At 47.8% G+C, this 17,357-nt stretch overlaps 1 protein-coding gene across 4 annotated transcripts in view; it reads left to right on the forward strand.

Annotated features, from left to right (window-relative positions):
* Positions 1–17,357, forward strand: part of KMT2B (lysine methyltransferase 2B) — a 66,870-nt gene that overhangs the window by 30,194 nt on the left and 19,319 nt on the right. For 2 of the 4 annotated variants that reach the window (XM_026702395.2, XM_026702397.2), the window contains exons 8-24: positions 883–1,122; positions 1,550–1,662; positions 2,019–2,117; positions 2,960–3,073; positions 3,283–3,429; positions 5,994–6,089; positions 6,359–6,476; positions 7,585–7,698; positions 8,487–8,671; positions 10,505–10,597; positions 10,681–10,770; positions 11,109–11,182; positions 12,755–12,879; positions 13,792–13,895; positions 14,555–14,692; positions 16,574–16,732; positions 16,996–17,116. In XM_026702395.2, coding sequence (XP_026558180.2) covers positions 883–1,122; positions 1,550–1,662; positions 2,019–2,117; positions 2,960–3,073; positions 3,283–3,429; positions 5,994–6,089; positions 6,359–6,476; positions 7,585–7,698; positions 8,487–8,671; positions 10,505–10,597; positions 10,681–10,770; positions 11,109–11,182; positions 12,755–12,879; positions 13,792–13,895; positions 14,555–14,692; positions 16,574–16,732; positions 16,996–17,116 — 2,130 coding nt within the window. The remainder of the gene's footprint in view (positions 1–882; positions 1,123–1,549; positions 1,663–2,018; positions 2,118–2,959; positions 3,074–3,282; positions 3,430–5,993; positions 6,090–6,358; positions 6,477–7,584; positions 7,699–8,486; positions 8,672–10,504; positions 10,598–10,680; positions 10,771–11,108; positions 11,183–12,754; positions 12,880–13,791; positions 13,896–14,554; positions 14,693–16,573; positions 16,733–16,995; positions 17,117–17,357) is intronic. The other 2 variants (XM_026702396.2, XM_087939894.1) reach the window with 1 other exon arrangement.

The following is a 17,357-nucleotide window of genomic DNA, read 5'->3' on the forward strand; positions in this document are numbered from 1 at the left end:
AGTAAATCCATAGTGCCTGACTGAAGTTGGATCTCTAGGAGCTCAGAGCCTTGAGCCTTGAGTCCTCAGTGTGATTAGTATGACCTAGGCAGTAAGGCCCTCTGAAATCCCATCTAGGTTTTTTTTTGTCTCTTCTTCTTATCTCTTTGCTCCTAGCTGTAGAATGCTTAAATCTCTTTTGTATTGGGAATGAGAAAGTAAAGAGAAGGACCTTTTACCAGCCTTATACATAGGAAGACAGCCCCCACCCACACCTAAACAGGGATGGGTAGTGATTGTAAATCTAGATTGGTGAAAGGAGGGGGGGGGGGATTAAAGCATTGCCACTATAGATGGAAGATGAGCTGTAGCTAAGGTAAGTGAGCTAATGAAGACTTGGGGAGGAGACCCCTTGGACAGGTCAGTGGGTAAGCAGAGCAACAGCTGGCGCAAAATGGGTTGGGTTGAGGCTTCTTCCACAAGGCAGGCGAGAGTTACCATCTCTCCCCAGGATTAAATCTGGGCTGCTAAAACCCAAACGCCCTTTGGTTGCAAGAAAGAGACACAGAAACCTTCCTTGTCAGTCCTCTGGCGCTGAGCAGTAGGTTGAGCTGAAAGTGGATGCTGGTAGAACCCAGGGCACCTATCTTGAGCAGGAGAGCTTTCTAACGTTGGTCTGGTCAGACGTTCAGAGCGGGTTGGGATTGCGGTCGGCTGCCTCATGATAGGTTCAAGGGTTTGCATTCGTTTTCTCTCTCCCACCTCCCCACCCCTCGTCACGCCCTTAAAACGAGTCTCGGGGAGACCTCAACGGGGATGGAGGAAAGGGGAGGAAATGGTCCTTCTGCCCAACATCCACCTGCTGCCCAGAGTCGGGCTGCTCACCCATGCCTTTGTCTTCAGGCCGTACAGTAGTGAAGCCCATCGCCCACTGGGATTCGGAGGATTCTCAAGAGGAGTTTCCAGCCCCCTGGGAAGTCATGCTGGGGGCCACAGAGACCGCTGAGCAAGACTCTCTGTTGCAGCGTAAGTCAGCCCGGCGCTGCGTCAAGCAGAGGCCCTCGTATGACATCTTTGAATCCTCTGACTCAGACACAGAGCCGGCCTCAGCCACTCATCGCCGGAAATCTTCGCGAGACTCAGGTGAGCTGTGAGCTTTCGGGTTGCTTAAGTCCATGACTTCCACATAGAGATTTGCCAGCCTGCCAGTAGACACCTGTACTAAACAATCAGCCCTCACATATACTGTACCTGAAGGTGTGGCTGTGCTTATTGGTCACAATTTTCTTAAGAGGAAGCTCGTGATAGAATGACTCAAAAAATACAACACAGGACCTGAGAGTAGGACCTGGTCTCATTTCGGTGTGATGCCATGTTAACAGCAAGCCAGAAATCTTTGATGTTCAATGATTGATAGTCCAGCAGATTTCAGGTTTATTGTTGACTCGTAGCTTCTCTGAGGTTAAAAGCTGATGGATTTGCCATGCCGGGTGAAGAATAGAGTAGCTTCTCATCCTGTTTGAGTCCGATGCAAAGAACATACGCTCTTAAAATGCTCATATGTTTCCAGATTTGCTTCCCGTGGACCCTGAGGAGCAAAGTCGGCCCCGTAAAAGTTCTTTGCAGCCCGTGGTGCAGCTGAAAGCGAGGAAGAAACCAGAGAAGGTGAGCCTTCAAGAAAAGGTGAGACAGGCGAAGATCCACATCTGGGCAAAGTTTTATTGTGGTTTGTGTTGTAACTCAGGAGGGTGCACAGTGCCCATCAAGGACTTCAAGGAATCCATTGTGTGTTGTGTTCTTTAAGTGGGATATGAGCCAAATGGCAAGTCATTTTTTTTTTCCACCAAGATTCATTTCACTTATGGCAAAATATGCCAATTTTTCCTTCTTCCTTCCTTACCCTCCCCCATATCCATTTATTTCTTCTCTCGTCGTACTCTAACACCAGCATTGTGTATCCCACAGGCAACCACAGTAAATGTCTCAGAATATTCTACTCATCTGCCGTTGTCTTCCCTTCCTTTCTCTGTCCTTCACAGGACATCCCTCCTTCTGCCTCACTCCCCTCCATCTCCAATGGCTGGAATGGGAAACAGAAATCCACGGATGGAGTCCACCGTCTCAGGGTTGATTTCAAGGTGAGGCGGGAACATCTGTCTCACCGACACCCAATTTGAAAGGATGTCCTATACAGCGAAGTCATGTTGGCAATTGCTAGACACCAAAGTGTGTTCCCTAGTGGAACAAAACCTCAGTTGGCACCTTTCCTAAATCTGTTGTTTACAGCTTTATGCCTATTAAGCCCAAGGGGCTCTACTGGTGTTATTGAACCAGGTCTGAACAATTTTGGTCTAGGCTACTGCAGCATGCTGTACACAGGACTATCCTCAGAGATTGTTCAGAAGTTTCATTAGATAAAAGGTTTGGCAGCTGATCTATGTACCCGTGCACAGTTTTGTAAGCTTGTTTGTCCAACATTAAAGGATATATGATGGTTCTTATTTATTTTTTATGACTCAGTAGAAGATGTTCATTTTAGTTTTACCTTTTTGAATAGACTCTGATCTCTAAATATAAGTTCCTATTAGTCTTGCTAAGTGAACAGGAGGATTTTTCTCATGTCATTCTGAAACTGCAGAACAAATTTACTTTGATGCTGATTGACTCTTTCTCTCTCACTCTCACTCTCACTTCTTTCTCCTTCTTTTCTCCCTCCCTCCCTCCATCTCTCTCTCCCCCTTCCTCCCCTTTTTTCTTTTTTTTCCCCTTCTTTTTCTTTCTCTTTCTTTCCTTTCACTCTCTCTCTCTCTTTTTTTCTCTCTCTCTCCTTCCCCACTCCTTTTCTCTCCACCTTACTATGTACAAATTTACCTTTGTAAATTTTGTAAGATTTGTAAATTCCCTTTCAGCTCAGTGATTTACTGCATGTGGCCGTGTAGCTTTTAGAGCAAACTTGTTTCCCTGTTTGTGTGCCTTGCAGGAAGACTGTGACTTGGAGAACGTCTGGCTGATGGGCGGTCTCAGCATCCTCACTTCAGTACCGGTCACCACGCAGGTGGTATGCCTGCTCTGCGCAAGCAAAGGTTTCCATCAGGTGGGTTCGAGGAAAAAGAGTCGAGAAGTACCCAAAAGGTGGGGGGGGGGGGCATGAGTTCCCCTAGGCAGGAATTTGAGGGAGGGGTCCTTTTACCTTCAGAAAGAAGGTAAGATCTTCAGGTGAGATTTGGGGATTTAAAAAGGGATTCCCGCTGCCTGTTTCCATGGAGGTTAGGATTGCTAACATGACTGCTGCCTCTTCTGCAGCTGGTGTACTGCCAGGTATGCTGTGATCCTTTCCATGTCTTCTGCCTGGAGGAGGATGAACAGCCGCTGCCCGAGCAGGAGGACAGCTGGTGTTGTCGCCGCTGCAAGTTTTGTTATGTCTGCGACCGCAAAAACAAAGCATCCAAGGTAAGGAAGTTTTGTGTGTGCGTGTGTGTGTGCGTGCGTGCGTGTGTGTGTGTGTGTGTGTGTGTGCAGGCAGGGAATATCTTGGCCTGTGCCCCTTCTGCTAACAGGAAAATAGCAGTCCATCATTGCATCACCCAACAGCTCTGTGTAAGTGGGGCAGGAGTCAGCATTCTGGAAACGGCAGTGCTCTTCGCTTTTTCAAGCTCACGGATGGAGGATTTGAAGGGTCAGGAAAGTGACTTTAAATCAACTGCTCCTTAATCTTCATCTCCTATTTCAGGATTATGGGGAGAGAGTTCGCGGCCATCATTCCCCTACTTTAAAGCCCAGACTTGGGGAACGTAACCAAAAACAGGCACATGTGTAGCAATTGCAGAAGCATCAATAAGCTGAGGTTTCAGAACACAGTAATCCCATCCTCCTTTGGCTTCCTCTTTTGCTACTTCCTTCCTTCCTTCCTTTTTCATGAGCTCTCTCTCTCTCTCTCTCTCTCTCTCTCCTTTTTCTAGAGCCATATGGGTACTCGGGCATCATCCTATTATTTTCTTAACTCTTGATTTCCTTAACATGAGTAGCCCACCTCCCAAATGGCTTCACTGGTTCTCTTTTAGCCCACTTGGATATTGATTTGTCTCTCTGTTGTTCTCCGCCCCTTCTCCCTCACCCATAAAAAAAAACAATTTCTTAAATGTATTTATATTCAATTTCTCTGGCCTTTGTGCACTTAGAACAATGAACAAAAACAGCATTTCAGATTGTTCCTTCACTGTGTCTCAAGACTTTGTGGGTCTTTTGTCGCCTTATCCCAGTGTTTCTCAACCGTGGCAACTTTTAAGATGATAACTGGAGGATTCTGGGAATTGAAGTCTACATACTTTGAAATTGCCATTGTTGAAAAACACTGTCTCTGCCTTTGGTCCCTACCATCTCATGTCCTTTCAGTGTCTGCCCTACCGTAACTTCAGTCAGTCTGGCAGTTACCCCATCTCATCTCCCTGCACATGTTTGCAGTATGTTCTCAGCTGCCACCGTTGTCCAATCCAATAAACCACTCGGAGTTTGTAGCAACGTAGAAGCTCAGTAAATAAATAAAGCACATTGGTGGTTGATTTGCAGCACCAGAAGCACAATAATTGCTGTTACAGGCAGGGGTGGGATTCAACCGGTTTGTGCGAACTGGATACTAATTTTACATCTGGTTCACCGAACCGATAGTTGAACCTACTGGCTGGCCCCACCCGCCCCTCCCCTCCCAGGAGTCTGCACGCAGCCCGTTTTGGAGGCCAGGTAAGTGCAGGAGGCTCTGGGGGGGCAAAAAACGGGCTTCCCAGACATTCCAAAAGTCCGGAAACAGGTCCATTTCTGGCCTCCAGAGCCTGGGGAGGCTGTTTTTGCCCTCCCGGAAGCTCAAGGAAAGCCTCCGGAGCCCGGGGAGGGCAAAAACGCTGCCCCCTGCTGCAGGAGGCCGAGTAGGCCACACCCACCGTGGCCATGGCCACCCAGCAACCGGGCAGAGAACCGTTTGCTGAAATTTTTGAACCCCACCCCTGGTTTCATGTAATCCTCGACTTAACAGCCGTTCGTTTAGTGACCATTCAAAGTTACCGCGGCTTTGATAAAAATGACTTATGACCATTTCCCCCCACTTAATGGCCATTGCAGCATTCCCGTGGTCACGTGGTCAAAATTCGGACACTTGGCAACCGGCATGCAAGGATGATGGTGGCAGTGTCCCGATGTCACGTGATCACTTTCTGACAAGCCGCCTTCACTTCAGAACTGTGTTACTAACTTTACAACTGCGGTGATTTACTTAACAGCTATGGCAAGAAAGATCTTAAAGTGAGGCAAAACTCACTTAATAAATGTCTCGCTTGACAACAGAAATATTGGGCTCCATTGTGGCTGTAAGTCAAGGACTGCCAGTAAACAGCCAAAGGATTCTCAACTGGAGAGAGGTATTTCTGCAAGGTTGTGGTTTTTTTTTTAATCTCCATATATACAGCAAAGGCAAACAGAAGTAAGTAGGCGAAGGGTGTTAAAGGAGCAAAAAAGAAGACCCAGCAATATTACAGCCCTGCATGAAATAGGGAAGGGAATGAAGATACCCATTTGAACAAATGGGGCAGGTGGATTCAGCAGTGCCCACAGCATGGCAGGCTCGACGGGCATTGAGTAGAAGAAAGAGAAACATCCTGATCATGTACAAAGATTTTACCTTTTTAAAACAAGAATTCTAAGTATTTGGGTTTTCTTAACATAGCTTTAACACCAGGGGTCTTCAAACTTGGCAGCTTTAAGACTTGCGGACTTCAACTCCCAGAAATCTTCCTACGGTCATGTTAGGTCAGGAATTCTGGGAGTTGAAGTCCACTTAAACTCGCTAAGTTTGAAGACCCTCGCTTCAGTGTTTAGCTCTCCGCTTTGTTTTCTTCTGCGCCCTTTTTGCATTCCTGATCAGAGTTCTCCTTTAGGAGATGTGAAGGGTTCCAAATACAGGGGTAGCTGCTGGATTTTTCACGCCCCTTACTCCCTTTCTCTCTTTCTTCTATAACCCGCAACAGCAACTACTGGAGTGTGAGCGCTGCAGGAACTGTTACCACTTGGCCTGTCTTGGGCCCAACTATCCCACCAAACCATTCCGTAAGAGGAAGGGCTGGGTAAGTAGAAAATGTAGGGCGGTGTTTCTCATCCTTGGGAACTTTTTAAGGTTTGTGGACTTTCAACTCCCAGAATTCCCCAGCCTGCTATGCTGGCTCACTTTTCAGTTCTGGGAATTGAAATCCACATACCTTTAAAAAAAAAGTGGCCAAGGTTGAGAAACACTAGAGTAGAGGATGAGAGTGAGCCAACTCTACAACCTTTCTACTGCAGGCTGAACTGTCCCTATATTGCAATTGTGGAGTCCTTTGCTTTTTACTTCCTTCAGATCTGTTCGGCCTGCATCCGCTGCAAAAGCTGTGGGACAGCGCCAGGGAAGAACTGGGACACGGAATGGTCCAGCGATTACAGTCTCTGCTCGGCCTGCTCTGTGCTGTACAATAAAGGTGAGTGCAGTAAAATCCTCTGAAAATTTCCCAAAGTTTCCGTTAGAGCAATAACGCTTAGACTTATATACTGCTTCACGGTGCTTTTACAGCCCTCTCCAAGCGGTTTACAGAGTCAGCCTGTTGCCCCCAACAATCTGGCTCCTCATTTTACTCACCTTGGAAGGATGGAAGGCCGAGTCAACCTTGAGCCAGTCAGGATAGAACTCTTGACAGTGGGCAGAGTTAGCTTGCAATACTGCACTTTAACCATTGTGCCACTATGGCTCATAATCGTTATCAATCGAATGCTTAGCAAATGGTTCAATACAAGGACATATGTTTAATGAATTTATGGACCACTAGTCTCCGGTGCCAGCCTGTCCTTTTAACCATTACTCCATACTTGTTTTCCAAGGTAGTTCTTGCCTATGCATTGCCTGTATTTTTTTTACAGAGGTATAGATTACTCCTACCAGTTTTCTCCCATAGGAACAGCCTTATAAGGTAGGTTGGGCTAAGAATGAAAGGCTGTCTGTCCCTTAGACTTGAACCTGAACGATGTAACTTCAGAGAGATTAAAATGTATCTGTGCTTATAACTGCTGTGAAGAATATCGGAAAAGCTGCTTTTTATATCCTGTTTTTTGTTTTTCTTCCCTTTTTTTCTAGCAGTTTTTGCTTCCCCCACCGCCTTGATTCATTGCTTTTTCTTTGTTCTTTATATTACTTTGTATTGGTTTTTTTCATCTGCTGATTTAAAAGCCACAACGACCATTATGTGTATAAAACACGAATAGCTTGGTCTCCTCACTTCTAGCCCACATTTTCTCCCTCCATTCCACCAGACTAACTGTTTTCAATTACCAAGCAAAAATGGTTTAATTTTTCAACCTTTTAGTCATTTTAATTTTGTTCTGTTTCAATGCTGAGGCACAGTTATCATTCTCCTTTATGGCCAACAGCTTCTGTTCTGCTCTTATAGATGTTTCAGGGTTTTTGTTCGCGGAATATTGTGTGGATACTGATGTACAGGGCATCAATGGAGCAAATGTTGAAATCTTAACCTTTCTTTCAAAAGCTGGATGGGTTCATCGTATATCTCAATGCGGTCTCTCTTCCTCATGCAGGGAACTACTGCCCAATCTGCTTGCACTGTTACGAAGACAATGACTACGAGAGCAAGATGATGCAGTGTGCCAAGTGTGACCACTGGGTTCATGCCAAGTGCGAGGGACTTTCAGGTTTGTTGTCTGGAGCAACAAGGTGTGATGACCTGGGGCGTGACACAAAAATGACAAAGTCACCACAAAGTAGAATAAATTCCCTTTAATGCCTCCAACTTGGCCCCAATGTCCAATTATGCTCTGCTGGATAACAAACTCTTCCAAAAACAGTCTACGAAGGGCAGAAATGCAGTCCGAACCCAAAGTAAAGATAATTAGAAATAAAAAAAAAACCAACACAAACCACACTAAAGTAATTAACACGGCAGGCCAGGATGATAAATTGTAGACTTTCAAAGGATAATGCAGCACCCACAGTTGGGACTTTGCTTCCAGCAAAGAGCCGTGTGCAAACGCCCCACTTATATCCTGTTCTCCCAGCTGCAACTAATGAAAGGAATCAGGGCCGCCTTCTCTCTCGTAAGCCATGTTGCTCCCTTCTCCGTTCCTCCCTGCGTGCCCTAGGATGAAGAGGGGATGGCCCGTTTGGGGAGTGGCGCAGTGATAGTTTTTTTACTATCAATTCTGTGGTATGGCTTGGTGGGCACGGCAGGGGATGGCAAAATCCCCATTCCCTCCCCACCCCACTAACCTGCTTTCCAGCTCCCTTCTCCTGTGCAGTGCAACCAAAGAAGACCCAACCAATCAGCTGGGACTCAGGAGGTTTCCCCAGCTGGATTTTGTATTGCAAAAATATAGCTTAGCAAGGCAAGCTATCGCAAGAAGATCTGAGAAAAAAAAAAAGGGAGTGTCAATCAGCCTAGGAACGAGCAAGAGAGATGTGCTCCTTTCCCTGTCTCTTCCAGATGAGGGCTATGAGATCTTGTCTAACTTGCCGGAGAGTGTGGTGTACGCATGCCGACCCTGCTGTGGCAGCGATAAGACCAAGTGGCGAGAGGTCCTTAACTCGGAGCTGCGCAAGGGACTGCGGCAAGTGTTGCAAGGATTGCTGAGCTCCAAGTGTGTGGCGCCACTGATGCAGTGTGCACAGGTATGGGAGCATTTCTATTTCCTCTCTTTTCCCCACCAAGTGTTGTACCTTATGATTCTTGATGAATGTATTTTTTCTCTTTATGTACTGAAAGCACATGCACCAAGACAAATTCCTTGTGTGTCTAATCACACTTGGCCCATAAAGAGTTCATTCATCATTCATTCATTCATTCATTCATTCATTCATTTATTCACCATTCAACAAAATTGGGTGACGCAGAGCACTCAGTGTAGGGGACCCAAATGCAAAGGCTGCCAATTAGTTAGGCAGACGTTCTCCCAGGCACTGGACTAGGGAAGTTAGAGCTCTTGTGAGTATACAGTTTGTTTCTCTGGTGGATTAGTTCTGCCATCCGGTTATTGTTATCGTCTCATGCTCTTTGTGTATCTCTGGTTTGCTTTTATGTGATGAGCCACCCAAAGTTGACTGGAGTTGGGCAGCGCCCAAACTAAATAAATACAGAAATGCAAATATGCCAGTTCTTGTTTTAATCATCATATGGATTGGGAGCTATTTGAAAAGCTATCACTTTTCAGTGAATGCATCCATATTTTTAAGATTGGTGGCTAAGGCACATTATTTCAGAGGCAATAGCGAGCTTTTCTCAAGGGCTACACCTTTTAGTGGAAAGATCAGTTGAGATTCTGGTGCTCCTGAGACTGAGATTCCGGTCCTTCCCCAGACAGATTTATGGACTTCATCTCCCAGAATTTCTCTCAGGGTCCATATTGATCGGGGAGCACCAGGATTTTTTAAGGCTATGTATGTAGTGGGTGCCCAGGTTGGAGAGCACCGGTCTGAAAGTTGCTTGCACATTGCTGTTGTTTTGCAAATTTCTCTTCCTTAGGAAGAAGCTTCTTGTTCTGACCCAGCCTTCGCAAGTAGCGATAAGACATTTACTCACAAGTAAAACAACTCCCTTTTTTAAAACAACAGGGCAGTAACAGTCTTTTATTCACATGGATAAACAAAAAAATCAACCGTAATTAGTCCCGACAAAGCTGGGTTTAGCCAAGAAATCAGAATTGCTTGCTGTATACTAGGAACGAATGGTTGTCTGCAAGAACCAGCCACTCCCAAACCCCGCCTATTTATTTCCCAGACAGGGAGGGGCTGGCTGTCATCCGTGTCTGCCTCTCCCTGAGAGCAGGCTTCTGTTTTCCTTTGCTCTCCTCTCTTTTTCCCTCTCTGCGTATATACGCACATCTGGGATGGGTCCAGTCTCTTCCTCCCTCCCCCTCAGTCAGCTCAGGCCCCAAGGACAGCTGCCTCTCCAGCTGGGGGAGGACGGAAGGCCCAGGCTCTGCCTCTGATGCTGTTTCCTTATCAGAGTCTTCCAAGGACTTCGAAGCTGGCCGAAACTCTCCCTCCGCCTCCTCCTCATCTGACTCTGCAGCTAGCTCTGCTGGCAGCCGACGGGCCATAACACATGTCCAAGGACAGTGATGGCTAACCTTTTCGGCACCAAGTGCCCAAAATGTGCACGCACATCTTGAAGATGCAACACTTGTGCGCCCTTCACGCATGCGCCCCACCCCCGCACATGCGCACACACACACCCTGCACGTGCCCCACCCCCACGCATGCGTGGCAGTGCCTTGAAGACCAGCTGGTCGGCAGGAGGTGCGTGCGTGTGCATGCACAGCACAGCTGAACTGGGGCAACAGCTTGCATGTCCAGAGAGAGGGCTCTGTGTGGCACCTCCGGCAAGCATTGCCTAGGTTTGCCATCACAGTCCTAGGAGAACCGTGGTTGTGGTTATGGGTGGCAGGTGGAAACTGTAAGCCGCACGACAGCGGTGCATTTTCCTCCCCTGTTTGCTGTCTGCAGTGCTGCCCGGATGATGGCGTGAAGGTTCACCTCCGGCCCTGTGACCTACGCACCGTCAACAAGCTCTTTGAACAGGGGAATTACTCGTCCGTGGTGAGTGTGGAGAAAAGAATGAAAAGAACTGGAGAGTGGGAGCCACTTGTGACCTCCCGTGAGCTTTTTCTCTCTCTCTGCAGCACAGCTTCAATGAGGACATAGTGGGAGTCCTATTGGGACAGACAGAGGAAGAACAGGTCACCTTCTCTGCAAAGAAACTCTATCTTGAGGTACTCCTCTCGCCTCACCTGGGGGTGGTGGTGGTGGAAGATGCTCTCTCGAATTCATTTAGTTGACGTAAGGGTTAAAGGGTGCATGTACGCATGGGAGAACCTGTTCCATCTTAGCCTCACCTACCTTCTCTCCTGTAGTTATGTATAACCTCTGTCAGGGTTAGACAAGCTCTTCTAAGTTGCAACAGCTGTTCGGGCTGCATTTCAGGTTTTGGAAGTCAATGTCCTGGGTTTCCTTCCAGAGCTTGGACTACAGTTCTTGGTTTGCTTTGCTTCGTGGGAACTGCTGCCTGTCTGCCTAGGCCTCTGAACAGCTCTTTTCTTGTCTTTTTCAGCTGATGGGAAAGTATTTCAGCTGGTTTGATGCTCTGGATGCAAAGCACTGGACCCGCAACAGCTCCCTTCCCAAGTGAGTGCCTGGAACCAAAGTCATCTTGCGTGATGTGGAATCTATCAAACTGGGGCTGTTGGAAGCGGAGGGGCCCTTCGTTACACCATGAAATGTGCACCAAATTAATTGCGGTCCCCAACCTTTCCGGCTCTGCCAACTGGACCAAGGGTGGACATGGCTCTGCCCACACCTATGACACTTGTGCAAGTGGCGGCTGCCGCCTGTGTGGCCCAGTTGCCAATGGGTATGGCAGTGGCGCCCGGTTGAAGGGTTGGGGACCCATGATCTATATATAGCAGGAGTGTCCAACTCACGTCATCGTCACGTGATGTATCACAACTTTTTCCCCCTTTGCTAAACTGGGGGTGGGCGTGGCGCATCTGGCCTGCGGGCCAGGAGTTTGACACTCCTCATCTATAGTATGGCAGTTCCTCCCCAAAGTTTAAGAAAATGCCAAGGCTTCAGAGGAACTTTAAAAAAAAAAAAAAACCCACCAATAGAATCGCCTTTGTCTTCAAAAGTTCCAGCTAATACAAAGAATTTGAGCAGAGCTCGGATACAACAAAGAATTAAGTATACATGTGTAATCTTTGCGTTTCAAATAATGTTTATTAATCAGCCATCTTCTTGCAACCGCATCCTAATGCAAGATTCCAGTCCCATTTTATGGATCTGGAACTCAGGCCAGCAGATGATTGCTAGTGAAGCCATGGCATTAAAAGGACAGTTACTGTGCAATGGGCTACCGGGAGCTGGCTACCTGTTTAGGTAATCCTCGAGTTACAACTGATCACGTAATGACCGTTCAAAGTTATGATGGACTTACGATCCATCCTCAAAGTTGACTCCTGCATCATCCCCACAGTTACATGATCACATTCGGGGCATTTGGCAACCAGCTTGCATTTTACGACTGGTTGCAGTGTCCCCCGGTCACCTGAATGTGTGTTATGTTTCTCTTCTTTTGCCATTTTCCAACCCTCCCAAAAAATGTCCATTAGATGAGCTGGATTTGGACTTGCAACGGTGGTGACCGCTTAAAAAACTGTCATAATAATGGTCATAAAATTGAATCCGGTCACATGGACTTATGACTACATAAGTAACTTATGACCAAAATTCCAGGCTCCGTTGTGGTTGTCAGTTGAGAACTAACTACCTGTATTTGCCACGGCTGATTTTATGTCCCGTTCTTCTCTTCCCTTACATTTCAAATGTTTTATACTTGTCTCCCTAACTCGTCTTTTCATTAAAAGTGCAAGTAAAGAACCCAAAAGGGGAAATAAAAATAAAAAAGAGCAAAGCCCAGATGCAAGAAAAAAAGTGTTTTATTTTCAGTGCCGAATCTTACATTGCTCAGTCTACAAATTAAGCAAGTCCCCTTGAGCAAGATTCCTGAAACCTTTCACCTCTTGCTCACCTGTAACTCTCCTCAACTCCAGCCAGCTCGATCCACAATGAAAGATATGAAGGACCACGGTTGGGTGGCCTAGTGCAACCTTTACCTGTTTTGGGGGGCTGGAAATCATATTGGATATAGCCTCTGCAGCTTCTGATGGTTTCCTGTTTTCTTCTCCCCTCTTCTGATAGTGGCATGCTCCCCAATGCAGTTCTGCCTCCTTCCTCTGACCACATCTATGCGCAGTGGAGGCAGCCGCAAGAGGTCAGCTCAGCTGCCAACAGCCACCTGAGTTCTGCTGGCCCTGAAAACATAGGTAAGTCTTTGATGGAAAGGCCTCAAGGGTCTTTGCTTCTGGACACCTTCAGACCAACAGTTGCTAAAGGGGACTTTCTTCTCGCCCCGTATCTCCCCAATACAGACACTTGCTTCTTTTGAGCCAGATTTCTGTTCCAATGCTGTCTATAGCAGCCTTCTGCCATCCAGCCCTCTCCAAATATTATATTGTTTGTTTGTTAAATTTATTTGCTGCCTTATCTCTCCGCGGGGCTACTCTAGGCGAGTTAAAATAATTAAAAGGAAGAACTTGAAAGGCATGTAAATAATGATAACCATGAAATAAATGATGAAAAAAGATACAATGAGAAGACATCAAGATGATAACCCAAAAGATGGTTGGGTGGAGAGCACTGCACAAGAGGTTGCGGAGATGGAGTCTGCCATCAGATTTATAGATTAAGAGTTGTAAGGGACCTTGTTGGTCATCTATTCCAACCCCCACCCACCCACCCACCCAAGCAGGAGATCCTACGCCATTTCTGACAAGTGGCAGTGCCATCTCTTCATGAAAGCCTCCAGTGATGAAGCTTCCACAACTTCCGAAGGCAACTTCTGTTCCATGGGTGGATCGTTCTCACTCAATCAAGTACCCACCTGCAGCGTGGAACTGCCCCATTTGGTCATCAGGCCAACCAGCAGATACACTGGATTACAAACTCCATTTTTCCACCCGGCCCCATGCATTCAGAAGAGTATGAGAGTTATCTACCTGGCACCGTAGAAGGGCAGAAGGCTGGTCTTTCTGATTCTACCAGGAGATACTCTGGAGTTTCTTCTGTGGAATAAAGATCCTGTCTCCTTTTCAGGATCTTCTGTGCGCTGAGGAAATATTAAAGGAGTTGTAGGGAAGTGAGATCAAAAACCAATGTTTTTCTTTCTCTCCTTGCAGCTGGGAAAGAGGCAGAACATGTCCCTCCAGAGCAGCTGTTGGCGGACCCCGAGGATAAGAGACAGTGTGCTCTCTGTCTTCAGTTTGGAGATGCTCCTTCCAAGGTAAAAATGACCCGGCCAAAGTTCTTGGCTCTTGGAGTGGCCAACCTCAGGAAATCCTACAAGGAAGACCTGAAGTATAGATCAAAGATTCTCAGTGTCTGTGGAGATTCTCAGTCCTCCAGGTCCGGGATCTTCAAACTTGACAGCTTTTAAGACTTGTGGACTTCCAACTCCCAGAATTCCTCCTTCAGTCATATTAATTAGCTCCGGAATTCTGGCCAGCTCAACATCACTCGTGTTGGGAGCGCCTGTGATGGCCCAAGTGCTCTGCAGTGAAAATGGGCTCCTGAGTTCCACTTTTGATTGCGACAGCTTCCTGTATCCCTCTGCCAGTGAAACCAGAGCTTGGGAGGGCTGCATGTAGCCCTCACAAGCTCAGTTTTTGATTGCGATGGCTTCCTACAACCCTCTGCCAGCGAAACAGAAGTTGGGAGCACTGTGTGGGGCTCTCGTGAGCGCCGTTTTTGCTGGCAGACGACTGCGGGCCAGTCCTTCATTGTTTCCAGGGCAGCCCTGTGGACTGGATCTGGCCTGCAGGCCTCGAGTTTGACACCCCTGTTATAAGTTGAGGGCTAAGAGTAATCCTAGGCAATCAACCATGATGGGATTCACAATCCGTATTAAATCCAAACCAAACACACCTAATCCCTTCTCTCTAGGACGCAGGGAGGCTGCTGTACATTGGCCAAAACGAATGGACTCATGTCAACTGTGCCATCTGGTCAGCGGAGGTCTTTGAGGAGAACGATGGCTCCTTGAAGAACGTACATGCTGCGGTGGCTCGGGGCCGGCAGATGGTGAGTTTGGGTCATTCCTCTTTCCCTCTGATCCCCTCTTTATTTGAAGGGCCCTCTCTGTGGGAAACACACCTTGAATTCATTTTTGCCTTCATTACAGATCACTTTTATCAGTGCACTATGGTACATTTTGTCCAGGATGTCGATGTTATAATGTGGATTCTTGCTCCAGAGAATGGGAGGAGTGGCATCAAAACCAGAATTGTTAGGTTAGATCTGTTGTTCAGGCAAGATGTTCCAAGTCGGGCAAGACAGTAGTAATCCCAGCTGGTGATGCTGCTGGAAGATCTGCTCTGGGTTCGAACAGGGGTGCTGGTGTAAATTCTGCCTGAGCCCCAAAGACTCCAAAGTGGCTCAGAACAAATGTGTACTTGTATCCAAGGCAGCATCTCGATCTGAGCTGAAACAAAAGCAAAACATGCGCCCTCTGGGAGACCATTTTGAATCCTTCTATTTTCAGAGTCTTGAACTGCCAATATTAAACTTAAGAGGAAGTTGAGTAGGCCAGTGGCCCCCCAATCTTTTGGACACCAGTTCCGTGGAGAGATATGTTTTTCCACGGACTGGAGGGGAGCATGGTTTCATGTGTTGCCTGCATTCTGCGGATGGGGCTTCACTTGTGTGCGTGGCCTGATTTCTGGCATGCTGTGGGCCGGGGGTTGGGGACCCCTGGAGTAGACTACAGCAAGGGGCCACAACCCACTATCGGGCCGTGGGCTATTTGCAATTGGGCCATGGTTGCGGCGGGCAGTGCACGCTTGTGAGCTGGCATGTGATGTCATGCCCTTGTTGGAGACTGACTCCGAGGGAGAGGAGGAACAGCCGAGAGGGAGTGGAAGTGTGGCTCTGGAGGTTGTGGAGGAAGCTGGGGTAGGGCACAGGCTGGCTGGGCAGTCAGAGGAGGACCCAGGCCCATCCCCTCTCCATCCTAGGGCACACAGGGAGGAGAGCAGAGGAAAAGGGAGAAACATGAATGGCATGGTCTATGGGGGAGGAAAGGGCCTTGATCCCCTTCATTGGCTGCAGCTGTGAGAACTGGTTAAAAGGAGGGACTGCGCATGAGCCAGTGCTGGAAACAAAGCATGAAAATATTTCTAGTCTGTCCGTTCTTACCTGAGTTTGGCGTCCTTCCCAGTGTGTATTCCGATATCTGTGGATGTTTTCAAGCCCTTATCTTGCCTGGTTCCCTTACTTGCTTCAGTGTGGTTTGGGTTGTTTTTTCTCTTTATAATTTATAGGTATTTTTAGTTTAAACAGCATTTCCTCCTTTTTGCAACTGTTTGTGGGGGAATTTTTTGTCTCCAATCAAGGACATTTGGAGCTTTGAAGCCAAGTTGAAGGAATTAATGGGACATCCCCCGTTTTTGTGTCTGGGTTGTTTTTGTACCCCTCCCTGGGTCATCACATGTGTATTCACAGCCCCACTTGTGCTTGCAGCAGGTGCCAGCGCTCACAGCCCCACTCACACTCATAGCACCCATGCACACCCACCATTCACACAAACGAAGCTGTGTGCCCACGCCTGCCCCTCCCACAAAGCCATCCCCTCTTCCCCCCCTCCTCCCCTCGCGCCTGGCCGCCAACCCAGAAAAGTTAGGGAATACTGGACTACAAGGTTGCCAACGCCCTACCTGCTTTTTGTAGCTGGCTGGGCTTTCTTAAGGATGTGGGAGAGATTGTGGGGAAAGGAGAACATGGCGAGCACAAGAACTGCGTGCTTATATGTCTCTCTTGTTTGCACGCTACAAAAAATAATCAGATGAGAGCAGCAGTGGCTGCTGGGCCTTTTACCTCGTTCTGGCCTGCTGTGCTGACATGGCCCACCCTGTCATTGACCCCTCCCTCCCTCTCTCTCTCTCTCTCTCTCTTTTCCGGCTCCAGCGCTGTGAACACTGTCAACGCACCGGGGCCACGGTTGGCTGCTGCCTCTCTGCCTGTCTCAGTAACTACCACTTCATGTGCGCCCGCCTCTGCCAATGTACTTTCCAGGAGGACAAAAAAGTTTTCTGCCAGAAGCACGTTGACCTCCTGGATGGAACGGTAAAAGGGGGAACAACTGGGGAGGGGGGGGGGAGGCAGGAGAATGGCCGGGGAGGGTGGGGGGGAGTGGACGGTGCAGGAGTTTCCATTAATGCTGGGATTAAAAGGTCACGGCTGGGAGAGTTTCGTCGCTTCTGGCCGGAGGAGTGAGCTGGGTTTCCCATAGAGTGTGTGGTGTGTGTGTGTGTGTGTGTATGTATGTATACTGGTGACACGATTAGGAATAAGCAGTGCGCGAAGCTGTCGTTCTGCCTGTCCTCTAGGAGATCGTTGCTGAAGATGGGTTCGATGTCCTACGGCGGGTCTATGTCGACTTTGAGGGAATCAGCTTCAAGAGGAAATTCATGGTGGGCCTGGAGCCGGATACCATCCACATGATGATAGGTACTTGATGGGGTGCGAACGAGCAGCGGTGGGCTGAGGAAGCCTTGGGATCCAAAGTAGAGATGAGTAGAGGTTACTTCTCCCATAAGGCGGGAGGTTCTCGTGGTGGACGTGGGAATGAATTTAAGGGTTCGGAGGTAAAGAAGATCTGATCTGAAAATGTCTCTGCGGCCCTCATGTTCAGGCCTCCCGCGCTGGCAGGGCTCATCTTCAGATTGCGTAGAAGCAGAACGGGGCCATA

The sequence above is a fragment of the Pseudonaja textilis genome, chromosome 10 (assembly GCF_049901715.1).
Source record: "Pseudonaja textilis isolate UNSWEBS1 chromosome 10, rPseTex1.2, whole genome shotgun sequence".
NCBI lineage: Eukaryota > Metazoa > Chordata > Lepidosauria > Squamata > Elapidae > Pseudonaja > Pseudonaja textilis.